The sequence below is a fragment of the Dermacentor silvarum genome, chromosome 10, assembly GCF_013339745.2.
Source record: "Dermacentor silvarum isolate Dsil-2018 chromosome 10, BIME_Dsil_1.4, whole genome shotgun sequence".
NCBI lineage: Eukaryota > Metazoa > Arthropoda > Arachnida > Ixodida > Ixodidae > Dermacentor > Dermacentor silvarum.
Window position 1 is genome coordinate 139,734,321 of NC_051163.1, and position 21,289 is coordinate 139,755,609.

The following is a 21,289-nucleotide window of genomic DNA, read 5'->3' on the forward strand; positions in this document are numbered from 1 at the left end:
CAATTCCAAAGCTGCTATAAAGGGTTTCGATAAAGGCTACGTGGCCGCAGTTAGAGCTAAACTTATTGAAAACACTATGAGTATGAGAACTGAAATCCAATGGTTTCCTGCGCATATGGGAGAAGTGGACGAGACCCGGGCTAACCTCAATGAGGTTACTCATGACTTGGCACGAGGACTTACTAGCCGTCACAGTCACAACCGAGCCCGTCCACCACCAGGCCGGGGAATTTAGAGATAATTTATTAACATATAACGAGATAACTAAACACTAGTATCTAGGACGCAGACAGTTTCCATTGCCACATTCACAGCTGAACAGGGTTCAGACAGTTTCAATGAGACTATTACAAACAGGAACTTATCCCATGCCGTACCACCTTGATAAAATTTATCCAGAAAGGGAGGTCAAGAAAGATTGTCATGCGTGCAATGGCATCATTAGGATCAGACACATGCTCACGGGATGCCCTGCCACTCTCACCAACCCTGAAGAAGAATGGCTCCATTGGAAGAAGATGCTAAAGAGTTCATCTTTTCAAGATCAGCTACGGGCTGTCCAGAGGGCCCACGATGTCCCTGAAGGGCTGGGCCTAACGGTGCCATCGTGGGTGCGGCCCGCCTCGGCTTGAAATAGTCGAGCCTCAGGACTTTTGTAAATAAAAAGTTTTCACACACACAAGAACAAGCGACACTCAGATGACAACGAAGCGGTTATCACGATCATCGATTGTCGAAATCTGACCTGCAGTTCGAGCGCATTGGCTATTTATAACATAGGGACCGTCATTTTCGGGTAAAACTTGATAAAACCCGATTTCACGATTTTTGCACTTCGAAAGAGCAGGTAGTGGGCGACACTGGAGTGAAATGTGACACGCACATCGCCCCACTTGCAACAGCGAATCGTGGTGCATTTGAGTTACAGTTAAACCTGCTTATAACGAACCTCCATATAACGAATTCCTGGATATAACGAAGTTTTTCGATTCCCCGCCGTTACTCCATAGAAGCACACGTATTTAAGACCTCTACGCAACGAAGTGGCAGCAGGAGACCCCCTCGATATAACGAATTTTCCCCTCCGACCACCTTGAGACCACCTAGAGATTTCGTCCAAAATTTTGTCATTTTTGCGCGAGCAACAACCGAAAGCACCTTCTCCGCCACAATGGAATGCGAAGCGAGCGCACGTGTGCGTGCGTGTGCGAGGCGGCCCTGCATCCCTCGACCCGGCGATCTTGCCGCCGCGGGCGTGACCTTTCCCCCTCCCTTCATTCAAATCTGATCCTGCCGCTTGCTGCAGCCGGCCTAGCCCGCCAAGCCGGCACTCTCTCCTTTTCCAGCTGATGTTGCCGACGCGCTGGTACACGCTGTGGCACATCAGACTCGATGAGCGCGGACACGTGCTGTCAAACGCTGGCGGCGTGTCGAAGCGCCGCTGGAGAAGCGAGCGAAGTGACCTTCGTGCTGTTGTCTATCGCTTCAACGCAAACTGAGTGCCGAGAACACACAGCACGCAGAAAGCTACGAGCCGCCGACGCACCTACACTGCTAGACTCTGCCCCAACGCAGATCGCTTTCAAGATACGGCATGCACGAACGCGCGCAGCCCCGCTATCCCTCCCCCCTCGCTCCCTCGCCGGTGCCTCGAGCGCAACGGAAGAAGGCGCGCTTCCTCCCTGCTTTTCTTGCGCGTGCGAGATTTAGACGCGGTCGTCGGCTCCCCTCCCACGTTTTCGCTCGCACATACAGCATACGGCGCGCAGCGACTGCGTTATCGCCCTGTATGGCCACGCTAGCGGCAAAAACACGCAGCAAAAACGCGCGTCAGAAACGCGCGGCAAAAGCGGCAGGAATCGGGGTCTTGCGGCGTGCCGCGCGAAATTGGTTCTGCGGCAAATGCCACGTGCCGCGAGATGAAGAACCAATCAAGAGCGACGAGGGTGACGTCACGGAGCCATCACAACCGGAACGCCGCCGGTCCGCGCCGGGTTTTCAATCGACTATTGTCGTCTCTCGCATGAAACAACGAGCGCTCGCGGTGTTGGTCGCCCGTTCGGAGAGCGCGGGAGATCTTATCGCGCTGCCGCGCGGCGAGACGCGCGTGCCACGGTGGCCTTGCGGCAAGGCGCTGACGCGCAGCAATTTGCCGCTCGCTGCATGACGCGCGCGTTTTTTGCCGCTAGCGTGGCCGCACCCTTATATACGGAATATCTATGAGCCAAAACCAATTTTAGGGCCACAACGTGTCATGGACTCCATCTTTATATAGCAAATACGGATCTCAAGGGCCATACTTTTGCTGGCGGAAACCGAAAATAAAATACGTCATAGTTGTCGCCCCCGGCACTTTGGGCGGCCAATGCCATCGTCAAGCCACCAAGCCAAGCGACATGAAAAGTCAAAATGGCTGCTCGGGCCGGTGCGGGGTGGCAGTTCGCAACGTATGATGCGGGAACGGTCCCACAGTTGCGACGCAACAGCGGGGTTACCAATGCATTGAGTTCTATGGGAGCTGTGCCGGGACCGGTCGAAAACGACGTAACAGCTGGGAAAACGCAGCCCCCGGGAACGTAACAGCAAGGTTCTACTGTAACGCTATACGACGCCATTGTGACGCTCGCTCTTCGTTTCCGATGCCTCGCGCTTGTGCGAAATGACACGCATCCACGCATCCGGTACCTGGTGTGACATTCCGAGGATGAGTGCTTCGACGAAAACGGAAAACGGGTGCGCGTTACAATTGAGGGCGCGTTAGAATCGAGTAAATTCGGTAAACGTTTATTTTTCGAATTTCCGTGCCGAACCTGCATATAACGAAATCCTCTTTAAAACGAAGTTTTTCGGGAATTTGTCAATTTCGTTATATCCAGGTTTAACTGTATCGCCAACTAAAGGCGTGCAGTACACTTCCAATGGCACTACACGACTCACTGTAAAACAGATAGGTGAAGAAGCTTATTGTAATAGGGTTGGTGCCAATAGCTAAATGTGTGGTGTGCGACAACCTGGGAGGAGATATGCTAGTACCAGAATAAGGAACTGAGTGTGTGCCGGCGTTTTCACGTGAGACGGGTGGGTGAGTATTGCGGGCAAGCTGATAGAGTAGGCGGCTACTGTTCTTGATCGCCTCTTCTTGTTTACATGCGATCTAGCGGCAGGAAAACACACCATACGGTCGTAGTTTGACGATGCCTTGTGTACATTGGTGCCAAAATATTGGTTTGAAGGGATTAAATTCATTTGTAAAAAAATCTGCAAAACTCTCACACCTGCTTTTTTCAGGACATGGCGGAAGTGTGCAGAGGAACATACCCAGCAAATTTTTTTTACGACCCTCGACATCGAAAGATTGCCGAAGTTGCCCTTTAAGAAAGAGTAATGCACCAAGCATGGCAAAGGGAACTGTGCCAGCATGTCACAGTTGTGCCTTTTCTCATCTGAGGCTCTCAAAAAGATTTTGAGGCACCACGCTAGAAATTTGTCTCTGAGCAATGCACAAAACTGCCCCACCCTGCAAGACACATCAGCTGCCTATTGTAATGCATGCTTGCAGCACAGACTGTGCATGGGGTCAGCCAGCCGGACAATGACAAAGCCGATACACAACCCTGGCAAGCAAAGACAAAAATGGCACGCACCTTGAAGTGGTTCTGGGGCTTCCCAGGGGTGACCGCCAGCACCACAGCTTGTTGGCCAACACGTGTCGTGTATTCATCAATGGTTGCCTTCAGTTTCCTGCAGGTGTTGGGAAACAACAACACATGCCACTGTTGAAAAAATGTCGACGTTTCGCCCAAAAGGCAAAGCATCGATTGCAACAGCAAATTAGTAGACAGCTATACAAAGTAAGGATATTAGTTTTATCGGCCCGTATAAGCTTGTAAACATTCCCTTATTAACTAAATTAACAAGCATGGTGTCGCGCACACACAGGTAAACATGCACAGATCTCGCTCGATGACCGCGGAAACTCGCCGTCTAAACGCTGGAGTTCGAAAGCGCGGCAGCAGTAGCAGCGAGCGAATTGACCTTTGTGCTGTCTCTCACTTCAAGGAGAACGAAACAATTTTTAAATGCACCGCACTCGCAAACCTACCGGAACTGGGCATGGCGTACTTTGTCCACATCACAGATCGCTTTAAGATGTAATATGGGGTCCGTTTCAATCACGATTAATAAACCGCATTGAGAAAATACAGAAAAAATTCGCAAGGCTCATTCTTTCCCAGTATTATCGTACTGACTCTGTTTCTGAAATGCTTCGGTTGCTTGATTTGCCTACACTGCCTCAGTGCCAGAAATTAGCTAGACTTAAATAATTCCTTTTCTCGTTCTTAAAAGGCCACTTAAATATTGAGACCACACCCTACCTTGCTTCTAGGTAGGCTAGAAACATCAGGTCAATAGGTTCTCAATTCCAAAAGCATATCTGGACATGTCTATTCGCTAGTCAGGTGATCACCCAGCATTGCCTTTTGACATGCACATGCTACTACCTGCTGTTGTAAAACATAGCACAGACTATGCCCGATGCTGCCGCTCGAGCCCATCTGGCACATCAGGTCACTCATTAGCAACTATCCGACTTGCAATTTTTTCAAAAGGACCGCTATGACTGCAGCCACCGACACCTCTGCTTTTCTCCGGGATCTCTTGTACATCTCTGGATTCCATATAGTTGAGTAGGTCTGTCTTTCCAAAAAGCTTTTGCCACGTTAGACCGGACCTTACAAGGCTTTACGGCAACTTAGTGACCTTAACTATGAGATTGCATGACTGGACAGCTCTTCACTATCAGCCCTATCACCTCATGACGTTGCGCACATATTCTGGTTGAAACCGTACTTTTCCGCCTCCTCCTCCCTGTGTAATTAGACTGCACAGAGACGGCGCTCCGCCGGTTGGGGAGGTTAGATGTTACAAGCCACCTCCTTGGACAAACGAAGAAGACTCCGCCTCCTCCTGCTTGTGTAATTAGACTGCACAGAGACGGCGCTCCGGCGGTTGGGGAGGTTAGATGTTACAAGCCACCTCCTTGGACAAACGAAGACTCCGCCTCCTCCCTTTCCTTGTGTAATTAGACTGCGCAGAAACGGCACTCCGCCCACTGGGGAGGTTAGATGTTACAAGCCACCTCCTTGGACTAACGAAGAAGACTCCGCCTCCTCCTGCTTGTGTAATTAGACTGCGCAGAGACGGTGCTCGACCCGCTGGGGAGCTTAGATGTTACAAGCCACCTCCTTGGACAAACGAAGAAGACTCCGCCTCCTCCTCCTCCTCCTTGTGTTAATGCGCAGAGACGGCGCTCCACCCTCTGGGGAGGTTAGATGTTACAAGCCACCTCCTTGGACAAACGAAGAAGACTCCGCCTCCTCCTCCTCCTTGTGTAATTAGACTGCGCAGAAACGGCACTCCGCCCGCTGGGGAGGTTAGATGTTACAAGCCACCTCCTTGGACAAACGAAGAAGACTCCGCCTCCTCCTCCTCCTCCTTGTGTTAATGCGCAGAGACGGCGCTCCACCCTCTGGGGAGGTTAGATGTTACAAGCCACCTCCTTGGACAAACGAAGAAGACTCCGCCTCCTCCTCCTCCTCCTTGTGTAATTAGACTGCGCAGAAACGGCACTCCGCCCGCTGGGGAGGTTAGATGTTACAAGCCACCTCCTTGGACTAACGAAGAAAATGACAATCACCAGGCCATTGCGCATGTTCAGCCATCTTGGCCGTCTCTGTAAATAGTCTGTTTATAAATTGCACTTTACTTTGAATCTATTTGACGCTCCATCACAATATGCACTCAAAAGATGGGCGTAATGGTAAAGTCTTCCGCCATCGAAAGAGCGCACCGTAGTGGTGCACACTCGATAACAAGGCGAGCGCGACCTCGCCTTGTTATTGGAACAGAGTCTTGGTCGGTGCCTGAAGTTTCTAACACTGAAATATTTCCTTCAGGATACTGCAGGGATCGTGATCCACATGGTGGAGGAGTACTTATTCTCGTGCATGATGACGTAACCAACACACCAGTTGAAACAAGTGGATGATTCATCAGTCTCTATTTGGTGCCGGCTGGCTTTCTCGAACGGGAGCAGCCTCATTGCAGGTTCTTTTTGTTGGCAACCGAAAAACAGAAGTACAGAACCATTTTTAAGTTTGTGAAGATCATTAACGTATGTATCCTCAGAATCAATACTATTTTCAGGTGACTTTAATATGCCAGATATAGTGACAAGATTATCACCCATCGTTGAGTGCACATACAGCTGCTCAGTCTACTTTGTATGAGCTAACACAAGAACACGGGTTATTACAGTTTGCTAACTTTCCCACTAGAATGGGTAGTAGCATTCCAGATTTATTTTTTTCGTAATGAAGTGACTAAGTGAGCTCAGTTATTGTTACACCAGGGATAAAAAATCGTGAAGTACTACTAACAGCAACTGTAGCGTGCGATAGGCATCAGATGAATGCATCATGTGTGAGAAAAGTTATCTTTTATGATAAAGGTAATTATACTGCAATGGGCCACAAACTAGACAAATTTCCGCAGAAATTTGTGTACTATAGTGACACAGTGGATATTGAAAACTTGTGGCATATATTCAAAGAGAAACTCCTTCCTTTGCAGATCAATGCATTCCATCAAAGACATTTTCCGCAAAACGTCCTCTATAAAAGCCTTGGATTAACAATGTACCTACTATGCAAATCTATCAAGAAAGCCCTGATATTCAGAGAATAGTGTAGAACCAAGAAGCAATATTTATACAGCGAATTGAAGATTCTCGGTTCCAAACAAAAGCAGAAAATGAAAATGGCAAAAATTGAGTAAATGTTAACTCTTGGAAGCGAAATCAAATCTAATCCAAAATACCATACTTACTCGAACTATCACATACTTTTTTTTTCCAATAAAACAGGTCCAAACATTGCGTGCGCGTTAGAATCGAGTACGACCCTAAATCAGCGTTACCACATAGCCCTCGGCATTTAAAAATGGCCACCTTGCATGCGCTTCGAGTATAGCTACACTCTAGCCTAACTGCCGTAGCTTCCTCCATGTGCTAATTAGCGATGTGTTTACACATTAGTCTACCGTCTGTCTTCCCATTTTGTGCGTCTGCTCTATCACCATAAAGTGGTGAGTTCATCAGGATGCCGCATTTAAAACGAAAATGATCATGATCAATGATCAGACGAAAATTGGGCCGCATCATGGGCATTCGAAGAATCCGAAACTAGCGTGCGGAACTGGCGCAAAAAGGAGAGGATTTTCACGAGCAAAGCAACGCAGAAGGGTTTCAGTGAATCGAAGCAGGACGTATTCTGCGACGATCCACTTCGGCGATTTTCTTGAAAGCGATCTGCAATGGGAAGAGTCCGCCGCGCGCTGTGTTTTCGTCGCTTATAGGTCACGTTGAAGCGAGAGGCGTGCTAGCACGAAACCGAAGCAGGATGTATTCTGCGACGATCCACTTCGGCGATTTTCTTGAAAGCGATCTGCGACAGGAAGAGTCCGCCGCGCGCTGTGTTTTCACCGCTTATTGACTCTTTTCGCGGCGATCCCGTGGGCGCTGCCATGTTTGATGACGTGGTGACGCGTCCATTGCTTGCCTCAACTGCCTCCTTGTTTACAATGGAAGTGTATGACGCTGGCGCGGCTTAGAAAGCCTCTGTTTTCAGAGATATCGTAGGCGGTGACTAGGTGGACGACACGCTTTGATCAAAGCTTCAGAGAACATGCAAAAGCGATTTCGGAGCTGATTAAGCTATGTCCAAGCGGCGCGAACAGCGTATATGGTGCTTGTTCTAAAAGTGGGGCTAAATATGTATTGCAAGCTATTTAAGCTTTCCGATTATGAATTCAGTCAGGATTAGTGTGTTTTGCTTTTTTTTCTTTAATCAGCAAACATTTTGAAGCAGTGGCTTGTCAGTTTCACACTCAGTGAAGTTCCTCGGTGCGGCCACTATCTGATTATTTTCTGCCTAATCGCTCGCGGGTGTGCTCAGTTCCGATAGATTTGTTCTTGCTGCACACAAGGCTTGAAACGTAGCTGTTTTGTACATTGTAATACCTTGTAGCAAATATACATTACAGCTAGTAACTCGCTTACTCTTGTGGACCGTCACGAAACATTCAGCTTCGACCATTCGTGCGCCATCGGTGTAGTCCGTCATTTATTGTGTGTATACAGTGCGCATATATTTAAGTGTGCGCCCATTCACTTACTTGTGATACATCGGCGATAGAGTGGGCGTAAGTTTTCCTGCCACTTGGGACAAATGTGTATAGATAACGTGCGCAAAACTTACTATGACAGGAAGCGGCGCTACTCCTTTTGTCATTGTTTAACGAGTGGTACTCACTCTTGCTGACGTTCTGGGGATGAAGCCCTTTCTTTGAAGGTTAGCAATACAAGGCTGGCAGATGCGAAAATTTCTGTATCTTCGAAGAAAGCCGTACATCTCAGAAGTGCCGGTAACACGTTTGGACAGTTGCAGCAGCGGTCCGTGAACTTGGCCACGCAGATTCATTCTATTCCTTAACATGCCAGTCACTATTTTCGCAGCCAACTATTGCACACGTCTTCAATCCACATGATTCAATCTAGCATGATTGGAGCACAGTGTGTTAGCGAAAACTCAGTTGCATCTCTGACAGCTGATCGCACAGAAGCAAAGTAGAAGTGGTAATGGTTTCGTATTCGTGCGCGGTCGCTGAGGAGAGGTATGGTGCGCCGCCGTGAGCGCCATCTCGTTTCTCTAAAAAAAAAACTGCTCCGCAAAAAGGGTCAATAGGTCGCGTTGAAGCGAGAGGCATCCTAGCACGAAGGTCAATTTGCTTTCCGCGCTTCGACTACATCGCAATCAACGCTGCGCCTTTCGGACGAAACTGACTTGTTTTATTCATCGCAATTTTAGTGCATCGGTAGTAAATCTTTGTTTTTCCGAATTAGAGAAAGTTGAATTACTGTATGAAAGCAAGAGATGCGCGGTACTATAAAGCATGTTTTTTTTTTAGTCACGGAAAACGGGTGTGTGTTACAATCGAGAGCGCGTTAGAATCGAGTAAATACGGTAAGTGTGGCACTACATTGGGCTCATGTGGTCAACACATCAAAAGATATTTCTGGTGTAGCTGCTCTAAAACACCAAAGCAAACCTAGTAAAGGATGATGTAGACAAAGCTGAATGTTTTCATAAATGCTGTATTTACTCGTGTAATGAACACACCTCCCACTTTTCCAATCAAGAAGTGTGTTTTTTCTTTTCCTTGCATAATAAACACACCCTGAACTTGCTGCCGTGAAGTAGGAGAGACACGGTACGATTTGGCATCTGATATGGCACTGGGCGAGAATGATTGTATCGGACGCTGTATAGAAGCCGAATTGGATGCCGAATCGTACCGTGTCTCCTAATTTCATTGTGATAGCAATAATATGGGATCTCCAGGCGCATTTTTCTCGCCTCAATCTTCCGGGTTCTGAGGGAGGAAAGCAGGTAGGAAATGCGCTGTATTCCGTTGCGTGCATGGTGCCAGGGGGAGAGCCGGGAGGAGGGCGGCGCAGCAGGGGAGGGAGGGGGGCAGTGCGCATGGCGCGACCGCGCACGTCTTATCTTGGAAGCAATCCGCATCGGCGGCTGAGTCTACCAGTGCGACGGTGGCTCACACCTTTGTGCGTGCTCCGTTCTCGCCGCTCAGTTTGCGTTGAAGCGACACATAGCACGAAGGACACTTCACTTGCTGTTGCTGCCGCGCTTGGTCACGCCAGTATCCCCGGTCATTGAATGTGATGTGTCCATGTTTGGCTGTGCGCACTGACACCATGCTTGTTAATTTACATGTTAGCGAATGTTCGCAAGTTTATACAGCCGATAAAACTATTATCCTTACTTCGTGTAGCTGTCTACGCATTTGCTATCACAATCGATGGTGCGCCTTTCGAAACTGTGATTTTTAACAGCGGAGCTGTTTAAGCTGGCCGTTAGTCGTCCCCAAAAAATGTGGGCCGATCCTGGCGGTTGTGCAGAAAGGGTCCAAGCACAATTGCACATACCCCTGTGAACTAGCGAAGCTGAGCCTGGCTAAGTCTAGCTAAGCATGGCTGGGACTACTTAAGCTTAGTCAGTCATCGATAGCCAACCAATAGTAAGCGATAATCGATCAATAATAAATAAATTACGGAAAATGCTGGGGATGACTTGGTAGTGCTTAGCCTAGCCCAAATACGTTGCCAATACCTTGCGATAGCCAATCGATAGGCAGGGGTTCTCAAGCATGTTCGTTCCGGGGAACCCTGCTAAGCTCCATGAAGCGCCAAGGAACCCCCCCCCCCCCCCCCCAAGTTAACCGAATTAAATGTCCAAATTAAACTAATGTCGAATTATCCAGAGTATCAAGAAAACAATAAATGAATGCTTACTACGTCACCACGCTTTTATTTACTGATTGAATCAGCAAATACTGTTTCTATTTTGCACAAAAGCAGTGAGGAAGCTGAAATTCTTGTCATCTCATGACTGATTAAGGGTGTTGCGACTCGGGGTCCGGGACGAGAGACTGAGTCTTGAAGCAGGCGAAGAGGAGACGAAAGCTTTATACAATATGTACAAATATGTACAGATATAGCAGGAATAGCAGGTAATAGCTGGTAATAGCTGCCCTTAGCTGGTGATAGCTGGTCAAAGCAGTAAGAGCGCACCAGACCGACGGGGCGGCCGGTGGCGACTCTCTGGCTTAACAATGGGCCGGTTCTTCCTTAAATCCCCTTGGCGGCGGCTCCTCGTTGACAGGAGGAAGACGGGACGGTTGCTGACGTCACTCGCGTCGCATTGTGTCGTCGCGTCCCCCTGGCGACTCGTCGACAGGACCCCGAGGGACGGGTGGCGATGATGGCCGGGGCTGCTTGCACGTCGGCAGGACACAGACGGGGCAGTTGCCGAGGTCCCCCCGCGCCGTATTGTGTCGTCGCGTCCCTTTGGCGACTCGTTGACAGGATCCAGACGGAGCAGTTGCTGAGGCACCCGCGTCGCGTACGATTGCCGCTGAGGACCCTAGCGATGCGGACTTCGGCGCTTCGTTTTTGGACGCTAGCGTCGTTTTTGCTTTTTTGCGGCGTGCATTTGTGGTGCTCCGCACATTTTTTTTTATTCCTCCGACGTATACGTCAGTACACACCCTATCGGCACCTACCCTGTCTACAAACGGGAGAAATGCGCATGTTGGTAAGTTACAGCTTCCGAGATTTAAGAGCAAAAGCTTAGGCACACTGCCTGTTTTCGGAGGTTGGGTGGCTACAAGCTGCTTGCGGATTTATTGCACAGTTCCAAATTGCCGTTAGACACTGTGATTTGCTTTTTGACACTCGGGCATGGGTATAAGAAGTTCTGTGGATCGAGCACACCTCTTTTTCGCCGTTTTAGCCACTTAATTGGCGAGCGTGAAACCACAGAAAATTTAGCAGTGGCTCGTGGTACCCCAAGCAGGGGCCTGCGGAACCCCAGGGTTGCGCAGAACCCACGCCCTATATTTATGTCAACTGCAGGACGAAGGCCTCTCCCTGCGATCTCCAATTACCCGTCTTACGCTAGCTGATTCAGACTTGCGCCTGCAAATTCCCTAACTTCATCACCCCACCTAGTCTTCTGCTGCCCTCGACTGTGCTTCCCTTCTATTGGTATCCATTCTGTAACTCTAATGGTCCACCGGTTATCCATCCTACGCATTACATGGAAACGCCCGAAAGCCATTGGGCTTAGCCTAGCCCAAACGCCAAGACTAGCTAGGTGCCCATCAGCTCTGCTGTCTCTTTCGTATTGCGCCTCCAGTGCAAGCAATGCTAATTTTCTTTTAGAGGTCGCGATGCTCAGGTGGCTGCGGAAAAAAAATAACTCAAAATTTTACCCTGCATAATGAACCCTAACTTTGCACATATTTTTCGGGAAGAAAGTGCGTTCATGATGCGGTTATTATTAGTGCGTTCTTCCACTTTATTTTCTTGCTAAACTCTCTAAATACTGTTTTATATGCACCTAAGCAGCTACCTAACATGACAAACATAGTAGTCACTGAATCAGGCATATGAACTCTCCTCTGTAAGCTAGATTCACATTCCACCCTATGCCCCAATGCCATACCAAGTGAAATACTTTACACGTTGCAGCGTACACATTTCATCGTATTTGGCTATGATCATTAACAAGTTGTTGCAGAGTAAAAAATTACCGAAGGAATGGAAATTCGCCAACGTAACACCCATACATAAATCTGGTGACAGGACTAGGCCAGTCTCACTCCCATTTGCTGTAAAACACTAGAACATATGGTTTACTCTGGTCTTATTGAGCACCTTCAACAACACAATTTTCTCATGGAGGGCCAGCATGGTTTTCTCTCAGGCCTATCTTACACAATACAACTCGCTGAATTTCTGATCTATCATTAGGGTTCAACAACTCTGTGCAGATTGAGGCCATTTCTCTAGATTTAAAAGAAATGTTTTGACATAGTATCACATGATGTGCTGTCGTTTCTAGGCTTGTGTCAGGGTCACTATTCAGACGGCTTGAAAATAATCTTCATGATCGCGAACAACGCACTGTGATAAACGGCTCGTTATCATCCCCAGTAAACGTCTTATCCAGTGTACCACAGGGATCAGTGCTGGGTCCATTACTTCGGATTTTTATTATTGATTTGGCCGATGGAATTAAATCAACTATTAGACAATACGCCGATGATTGCGTGCTATATAGCCCGGTCATATGCCTACATGACACAGACTTTCTACAAACTGATCTGAACAAAGTTCTTTCTTGGTGCGATAAATGGAAGATGAATCTAAATGCAGCAAAGTGCTATCACATTCCTTTCACCAACAAGAAAAAAAAATTACACCATCGTCCCGTAGGGGAACCCTGAGTATTATGCGAAGCAGCCATGGGGTCGACTGAAGGCAGTTTTATCAGCTGTATAAACTTGGACATGCAGCAGCACCAGCAACGGGCAGAACTGTTGTCGAACCCGTCGGCGTTTTGCCCGAGTTCGCACCGAACGCACGCGGGGTTTGGTGACTGCTGCCGGTGCCTCTGGGGCGCCTACTGTCGCGCCTCTAACCTGAGCTGCTTCGCATTATTGCGCGCGGAGCCGCAGGTGTTGCCATTCGTTGCGCAATCCGGAGAGGAGAGGAGCGTCGGAGAGGAGAGGAGATGAGACAAGGAGAGGAGGGGGAGGAGGGAGGAGAGGAGATGAGACAAGGAGAGGAGGGGGAGGAGGATGCGCATGTGCAGTAGGAGTGTGGACGCCGCACGGCGGAGGGAAGGAGGGAGTGACATAGCCCGACAATAAGATGCTTCGCATCTAAAAAAAAGTACTAAGTGCATACCATATAGACGCGTGTAAGGGCCGCACTTTTCTTTTCAGAACTGTAACAAGGTGTGGCCCTTACACGAGACCAAAGGCTCAGTACCGTATAAGGGCCGCTACTAGATGGCTCTCTAGTAGTGGCACGAGGAAGTACACAGATTGTGAAAATCGGGGCACCGAACGCACTAGCTTCTCTGAATGGTGGACTGCCAAGCGGGGAGGGGGGGGGGGTGCGGCCTTTTATCGAGTCTATATGAAATTTTTGACCGAGGAAATGATTCAAGTGGCAGATAAAATGAAGTACCTCAGCGTCACAATTACTGCTACACTGCACTGGTTTGTGTATGTGGATAATACAGTGTAGACCGCTTATAACGTAAGTCGCCGGAGTCGCGAATATCTGCACTATAAGTGGTACAGCACTATAACCAAAACAACGATTTTCAAGCCCTGCACGTATGCAAAACATGTAGACCACGCATGTAGACACGCTTTGTACTATCGCGCGCACATCGCGATTACGTTTTCGCCAGTGAGCTGTCGAAAACATAATCGCGATGTAGCCGGTGCTCTTCAAGCTCGACAGCTTTGCACCGAGTCAAAACGAAACAACCGTTTGCCGCAACTGGAAAAAACCGTGACCGCTATCGATGCGATTATGAACGGCGACTTTGCAGTGCTGAAGGCAGGCGCCCGACGCAAGCACCGAGTCTGGACGAATTAACTACCATTCGCTGCAACACCTGCAGTCGAAACAGCGGTTGCTATCTATGCGATCATCGATGGTGACTACGCAGTTTTTTAGGCACGTGGCCGACGCGCATACCGAGTAAAAACGAAACTACTGTTCGCCGCAACCGCTGCGGAGAAAACCACGGCCACTATCGACGCGATCGTGGATGACGACTACGCAGTTACGAAAGTCCGCGGCCAACGCGATGTTATGCGCGGCGGTAAACGCAAGAATACAGGCTTTAAAGACACAAATAGGCTCGAAGCATTCCGGCGTTGCTGTAATTCACGTACGATTTCAACTGATGGCTGTGGCGATGCAGATTCCGCCGCTTCGTTTCGGTTGGACGCTAGCGCCGTACTTTCTCTTCTGCGTCGCACATTTGTGGCTCTCCTCGCTCACCGAGCTCCCAAAATAGTCCAAATTAACCGAGGTGTGGCCAAATAAGTCCGAATTAATGAGAGTTTGCATTCAATAATGCATACGCTGGCTGGGAGCACGCACCTTGTTGAGAAATGAGCTCGCTGCCGCCCTTGTCGGCGAGATTTTCCCGCGGAAGCCGCATTATAACCGGTATTTCGTCTCACGTGGCTGCACTATAAGCGGTATGCATATACATGGAGTTATCATCATCATCAGCCTATATTTTATGTCCACTGCAGGACGAAGGCCTCTCCCTACGATCTCCAATTACCCCTGTCTTGCGCTAGCGTATTCCAACTTGCGCCTGCAAATTTCCTAACTTCATCATCCCATCTGGTTTTCTGCCGACCTCGACTGCGCTTCCCTTCTCTTCCATTCTGTAACCCTAATGGTCCGCTGGTTATCCATCCTACGCATTACATGGCCTGCCCAGCTCCATTTCTTCCGCTTAATGTCAACTAGAATATCGGCTATCCCTGTTCTCTGATCCACACCGCTCTGTTCCTGTCTCTTAACGTTAGTCCTAAGATTTTTCGTTCCATCGCTCTTTGTGTGGTCCTTAACTTGTGTTCGAGCTTCTTTGTTAACCTCCAAGTTTCTGCCCCATATGTTAGCGCCGGTAGAATGCAATGATTGTACACTTTTCTTTTCAACGACAGTGGTAAGCTCCCAGTCAGGATTTGGCAATGCCTGCCGTGGAGTTCTATGGGAGGGTAAACGGGAGTAGGAAAAGACCGCGTTGCAGCCAGTTCTGGACTATAAACAGTTACGATATAAGTGGTCTATACTGTACTCGTATGCGTTGTAGCTAGTTCTGCACTATAAACGGTTACGTTATAAGTGGTCTATACTGTACTCGTATAACAAGCAAGGCAGTACAGAGTGCTGCACTTCTTTCTGCAGAATTTCAAGCATGCACCACCACAGTCATTAAAAGAGACATTGTATTTTACTGATATAAGGGCCTCAGCTGAGTATACATCCATAGCATGGGGTCTGTATACCGGAATCCTTAGAGACAAACTAGAAAGACTTGAGAAGCGCTCCGCAAGATTCGTCACGAGCAATTACAATTTTTGTGTTAGAAGCTGCAACATTGCAGATTGCCCGGGCTGGAAACCGTTGGCATAGAGTCGAAACATGCTTTGCTTAAATTTTTTTTTTCAGATCTACCATCACCAAACAGGCATTGATAAAAACAAATATTTCACAGCACCACATTACATTTCCAGCAGGAAGGACCATAGTAAAAAAATGTGTATGTACAAGTGTCGGATTAATGCTTTTATATTCCCTTTTCCCTCGCACGAATGAAGAAAGGAATTTTTTACCCTGGTAAATTGTTGATGCCACCAATTCTTTAAATGGTGTTAAAAATATGTTTGAAACATATACTTTTATGTTTCTTCTTTGAGAATTTGGTGTATTGGATGTTCCAAGTGCTTGTTTGTTCATGGCTTTTCTTTTTAAATTTTCTACAGCAGTGTTAATTGTTTATAGTATTTCATATACAGTAAAACCCCGATGATATGATCCCAGCTGGTACGAATTTCGGTGTGATACGAATTCGTAACATTCCCCGGCCGAAATACATTGCTCACAATATCAAAAAAATCGGCTGTTCAGAACGTGTTGCCGCGCCGCTGCGGATCATACGAACGCGTGGGCAATAGCGGCAGCGGCCGAGTCAGTGGGGCGACCAGCACTGCGATCTCCAATTACCCCTGTGTTGCGTGAGCTGATTCCAACTTACGCCTGCAAATTTCCTAAATACGATATACCTTAGCAATTCCTGTCATAAATGGACAACCACGAGAGCAAATGTTAAGGCTCAGATCTGTGGCTTGCTTCTGTTTTCGTGCAGCATGTGTGCCAAAAGGCCAGGAAATGATAGATGGCTAAGCAACAACCAGCAGAGATGCTCTGGAAAAGGAAACTACAGTAGGCTTCCCTTAATTCAATCCCTACTGAAGGTCCCGGCTGGCACCCATGCATTTCTATAGGCCCATACTTCCGTTATTTCACGGAGCAAGAAACCTTTAGGAGTGGAAACTTCGCCAGTTGCGGCGACCAGATAATGTCATAAGCCCGCGGAGCCACTATCATGCTGGCGGCACCTGGTGGCCGAGAAAGAACTTACCACCGTCTTGGTTGCCAAGGCAACCGGTCACGTGTGTTGCTCCCGTTCGTGGCCGCGCGCCTCACAAGTTCTACTGAGGGCACTCACGCGTCCCACCTGCATCCCATCTTAGGCTAGAAATTTTCGAACAAGGGTACACTGCACGTATCAACGCTGTTAGTATTACGGCCCTCGAACAGACACCGACAAGAATAGTTGCTGTTTGACTTAAAGGCCCAGAAAAACAATGTTACGGCGTGCGCGCTGAAGCGAAAGCCGAACGCCCGTGGCGTCTGCTTGGCGTCTGCTTTGAGCAGGAGACACGGGTGCCGCCGAAGAGAATGCGCCCGAGCAGCCCGCCGGGCTTCTGTTTTTTTTTTTTCCGCTGCTGCTTGCATGACGTGCCGCAAGGTGCCGCCACTGCATGCGCCCCCGTCGGCGCATACTAATGTGACGTTATCTGGTCGCACGCGAGCGCCCGCGTTGACGGGAGTTTCTACTCGTAAATAATCTTCCTCCGTGCGTTATTTCGATCCTGAAGTTGGCCTTCGCTGGATAATTCGAAACTTGACCGGTCAGCATGTTCGTGCCTGACCCCTATGGTAATAATGTAAATAGCGACCCCTTTACTGGCAGCGCCTGAGTCGGCAGAGCTTGGGGCACAGTGAGTGCATTGAAGAAACGTCAAGTGCTGTCGAAAAGCCCATTTTCAGCTAGGAAGATTCTTAAGAAATAATGTCAACTCACAATGTCTGATTACGGCATTTACCCGATTCTAACAAGCACCTTTTTCCCCCCTAAGAAAATTGAATCAGAAATTGCATTCGTAAGCTTTGCTGCGTAACTCAGCTGCGTATGATTTGCTCCGTAACACAGCTGTATTGAGGCCAAGCTGACTTTCAAAAATATGCGGCAAAGCTGACTTTAGTAAAGCAGCCGCCTGTGCACCACTTATACCACTGCCAATTTGTTTTTATTTTGCTAAGAAATTGGGTGCCCGTTAAATTTCTGCTTTGTTTAGGAGCTTTAATGTTACCTGTACGTTAGTTTTCTACACACAGAAACCAGCGTGCATTTGATTCTGGGGCATGGTAGAATCGGGCAAATACTGCCAAATGAATGAGCAGTGTACTTCCACATGTTTTTCTGTATCTTGTTTAATTTGGCCCAACAGATAATATTATCAGTCCCGTGAGGGTCTAATTAATGGAAGTTGACTTTACAGGGGTGCCTCAGATTCCTGAATGATCCTCAGAAGTTATCTCCTCCACTCCTGGAGTTTGTCTGTTTCCAGCCTACACTGATGAAAGATGCGAGAAAACACAGATGACCAACTATTTCCCCTGAACTCAGTGGTATAAAACTGCGCTAGTTGGTTTATTTGCACCTCGAAAGACGAAAACAAAGAGAGAAGACAGGACAAGGCAGTTGTCCTATCTTCTTCTCCCTTCGTTTTCGTGCACTAAAACAGTAGTCAAGATGTGAACAAAGCCGCATTACACTCTGGTCCAAAATGCGCCCACGTTAACCCTTGCACTAACCATGAGGGCCATACCTGAGCAGGCGAGTCTGCTGGCGCTTGCGAATGGAAGGGTTTGTCTCAAAGGTGTGCGGCCTCTTGCGTTTTTTCCCCGTGGCTATGGCTGCAGCTGCAGCCACCCCAATGGGACCTGAGGGAAGAACAGCAGGGGTTGAGAAAGTGATGCTCACCATTGCACTGCACTTCCCCACGAATGACAATGAGGCACATGCCATCCCTTTTGCAATGCAGGACGGGGGAAGGCCCCAGAAACACCCCAAATAACATATCATTAGCTTGACAACAGGCAGCAGGACAGTCTCTCTGAATCATGTTGACTTTATGATGTGCACCGTGGTGCGTTAACATACATCATCCTTGCCAGCTAACATTGTGATCAGCCTGCATGCGAGTCTCTCAGTTTGATTGTCTGGTGTGGATAGTGGCCTAGACAGAGAGAGTGAATAAAATGCACTGACCTGCTGCTGCCAGCTGGGTGGTGACATCGTCGGCAACCGTCGACGAGGACAACAGGTCCGAGTCGTCGAAGGGGCTGTCTGGGCTTGAGGGCGGGTCGCTCAGGTCGTCGGCTGACATCATCGAGTGACTCACAACAGCCACACTGAGTGACTGCGTCAGCTCCCCTCCACCCGTGTTCATCCTCCAGCCGGGGGCCGGTGGGGGGCGTTCAGCCACCACCTTGCCCGTCGGCTGCACCAGAAACACACCAATCTCTGTCAACTCTGGACCTGTTCTGCCACTCATTGTTGTAACACTGTGGCACCATGGCGAACTTGGTAACCATGCAGATAAAGCTCAGCAAGAACAATCTGGTCAAATGATGCAGCTTACAATCGCGCCCTTGTATATGAACTGCTAATCTGATGACTAGCTATACACATTTACAAACACTTGAATACATGGGATACATACTGTGAGGTAAATACTGTCTCATGCAACACCAGAAACATAACAGCCCTGGCTAGAGAGACAGAAACTGATGACAGTACTGTCCGCATGCATTTGGTCTGTGCTGCTACATTAATTGCCTGAAGCCTTTCTCTTCAATAAACAGTGGCATTCATGACTCAAGCTGCATCAGCATTGTACAGCCCAGCCCACATTGTTCTTTTGGCACCTTTTCACTACTTAGCCAAGATGAGTTGGCACATGGCAAAGTGTTATGCTTAGGTTTCTGCGCATACTGAGCTGCACACAGTAATAACTGTGCAACCTCATCGATAACTCTCTAGGGCATGCAACAGTACACATCGTCCGCACCTATATGTCCCCAGCATGACTACGCATCACTCAGCCACTTTCTACAAGTTCAATAGTTTAAGGCTACCACATTTTACTTTATTTATTTATGTTTATTTAGACGATACTGCCAGCTGCCTCTCGGCAGCCAAAGCAGGAGTGGTGCATTTGTCAAGAGTAGCATTGAGACTCACCATCGAAACATTCGCATCGCTTTAAACACAACAGAAAGATGAAGAATGAGCCAAAAAAGAAAAAGCACATGGGTTAAAAGAAAGAAGTTGAAAGTCGTAGTTTTTTACAACAGCGGATTGCTACCAAAAAAAGAAAAAAAAGAAACCAACCGGAAGAAACTTTACTACATAAACTTATTCACTTGGCGTAGATGATGACACAACAAATAAAACTGAGAGAACAATGGACCAGTTAGTGACGTTTCATTCAGCAGGTTTCATTCCACGAGGAGGTTTCATTCCACGACTGTTCTAGGAAGCAACCAGTAGCGGTAAGTATTTGCACATAGGTACTATTCGTGACCCTAGTAGAGCACTTAACGGGCTGAATTTTTCAGCATGGGCCTGTGGATGACAGCCTAAGCCTGGCCTGAGCCTGTACTTGTGTGAACAGGCTCGACCCATGACTGTAAGAATTAGCCAAGACCCGAGAGAGCTCAGTGTAGCCACTTTGAAAATATGACTGCTATGGTGGTGTATCCAAAAACATTGCAATAAAACTGGAGTGGCAATAAAACATTGCAAAAAACTTTTTCTGACAGACTTGCCAGAGCTAACAGCTAACAGTACTGCTAACATAAAAAAGGCCGACAGAAGCAAAGGCTGGGTTAAAAACTTTATGTTGTAAACACCACTCATAAACACCTCTAAGAGAAAATATAAGCGCAGCTTGCACAAAGTTGTGCAAGGCTGGAGAAACAGCGGAGCTGGTGATCACCTAGATTCTTCCGGTTTCGCTAGGCTTGGCTAAGTTTTGCTAGGCTCCGGATGAGCACGTAATCGCCGCATTCGTACTCGGCTGGCAGCACGACGAGCTTCCAGCTGAGCGGCTTCTTCTTCGGGAGTCTTGTACTTCTTCAGCCGTCCCGTGTTACATTTACTCGGTGCGAAGTCTACGAGAGCTGTGTGTGTCGCCGTCGTGGCCACATGATCTATAAAATCAGTGTGACGTCATGGCCAAGCTTCACAAAGTGTCGAAATCACTAATCAAAGCAAGAATTGCGGTGCAAAGCAATGACATGGCTGGTTGAAGCTGGTAAGTGATTGCATTTACGGAGCTGGTCTACTGGAATGCGGTGTCGGCATGGCAACAGAGTGGAACGTGGCGACGGTGTTGCAAGCTGCGCTATGCAACGCACAGTTACATCATTCCTGGCGCGGCGGCGGAGGAGCGTTGCTGGAGCTAGAAGCGAAGCGCAGCTGTGGTAGATGGTTGCTAGGCAACGCAGGTGACATCATCGTTCATCGAGGTTTTTTGTTAACGCATTACGGACTGATAGTCGACTTAAACTGCTCCGCCGTTAAAAAAGTAGCAGCTTATCCCAAAAGTGAAGCAGTCACAAGGATAACAAGGTTTAGTGTTGTGCTCAAGAACTTGCATTCAGCAGGTTTTATTCCACTAGCAGGTTTGATTCCACTACTGTTCTAGGAAGGAATCAGTAGCAGTACTATTCGGGACCCTAGTAGAACACTTAATGGGCTGAATTTTTCAGCATGGGCCTGTAGATGCCAGCCTAAGCCCGGCCTGAGCCCGTACATTCGTGGAATGAAACCTGCTGAATGCAAGTTCTTGAGCATGACGCTAAACCTTGTTATCCTTGTGAAATGAGACCAAATGTCCCGAGTTT

The 21,289-nt window shown here is 48.1% G+C and overlaps 1 protein-coding gene across 5 annotated transcripts in view; it reads right to left on the minus strand.

Moving 5' to 3' along the window:
* Window positions 1-21,289, minus strand: part of LOC119430996 (nuclear respiratory factor 1-like) — a 157,795-nt gene that overhangs the window by 112,443 nt on the left and 24,063 nt on the right. For all 5 annotated transcript variants that reach the window (XR_005187954.2, XM_037698462.2, XM_049657073.1 and 2 more), the window contains exons 2-4: window positions 18,648-18,879; window positions 18,205-18,319; window positions 3,645-3,741 (exon numbers count right to left, since the gene is read on the minus strand). Coding sequence is in view for 4 of the 5 variants with exons in the window: in XM_037698462.2 (XP_037554390.1) it covers window positions 3,645-3,741; window positions 18,205-18,319; window positions 18,648-18,828 (393 nt within the window). In the remaining variant the exon portion in view is untranslated. The remainder of the gene's footprint in view (window positions 1-3,644; window positions 3,742-18,204; window positions 18,320-18,647; window positions 18,880-21,289) is intronic.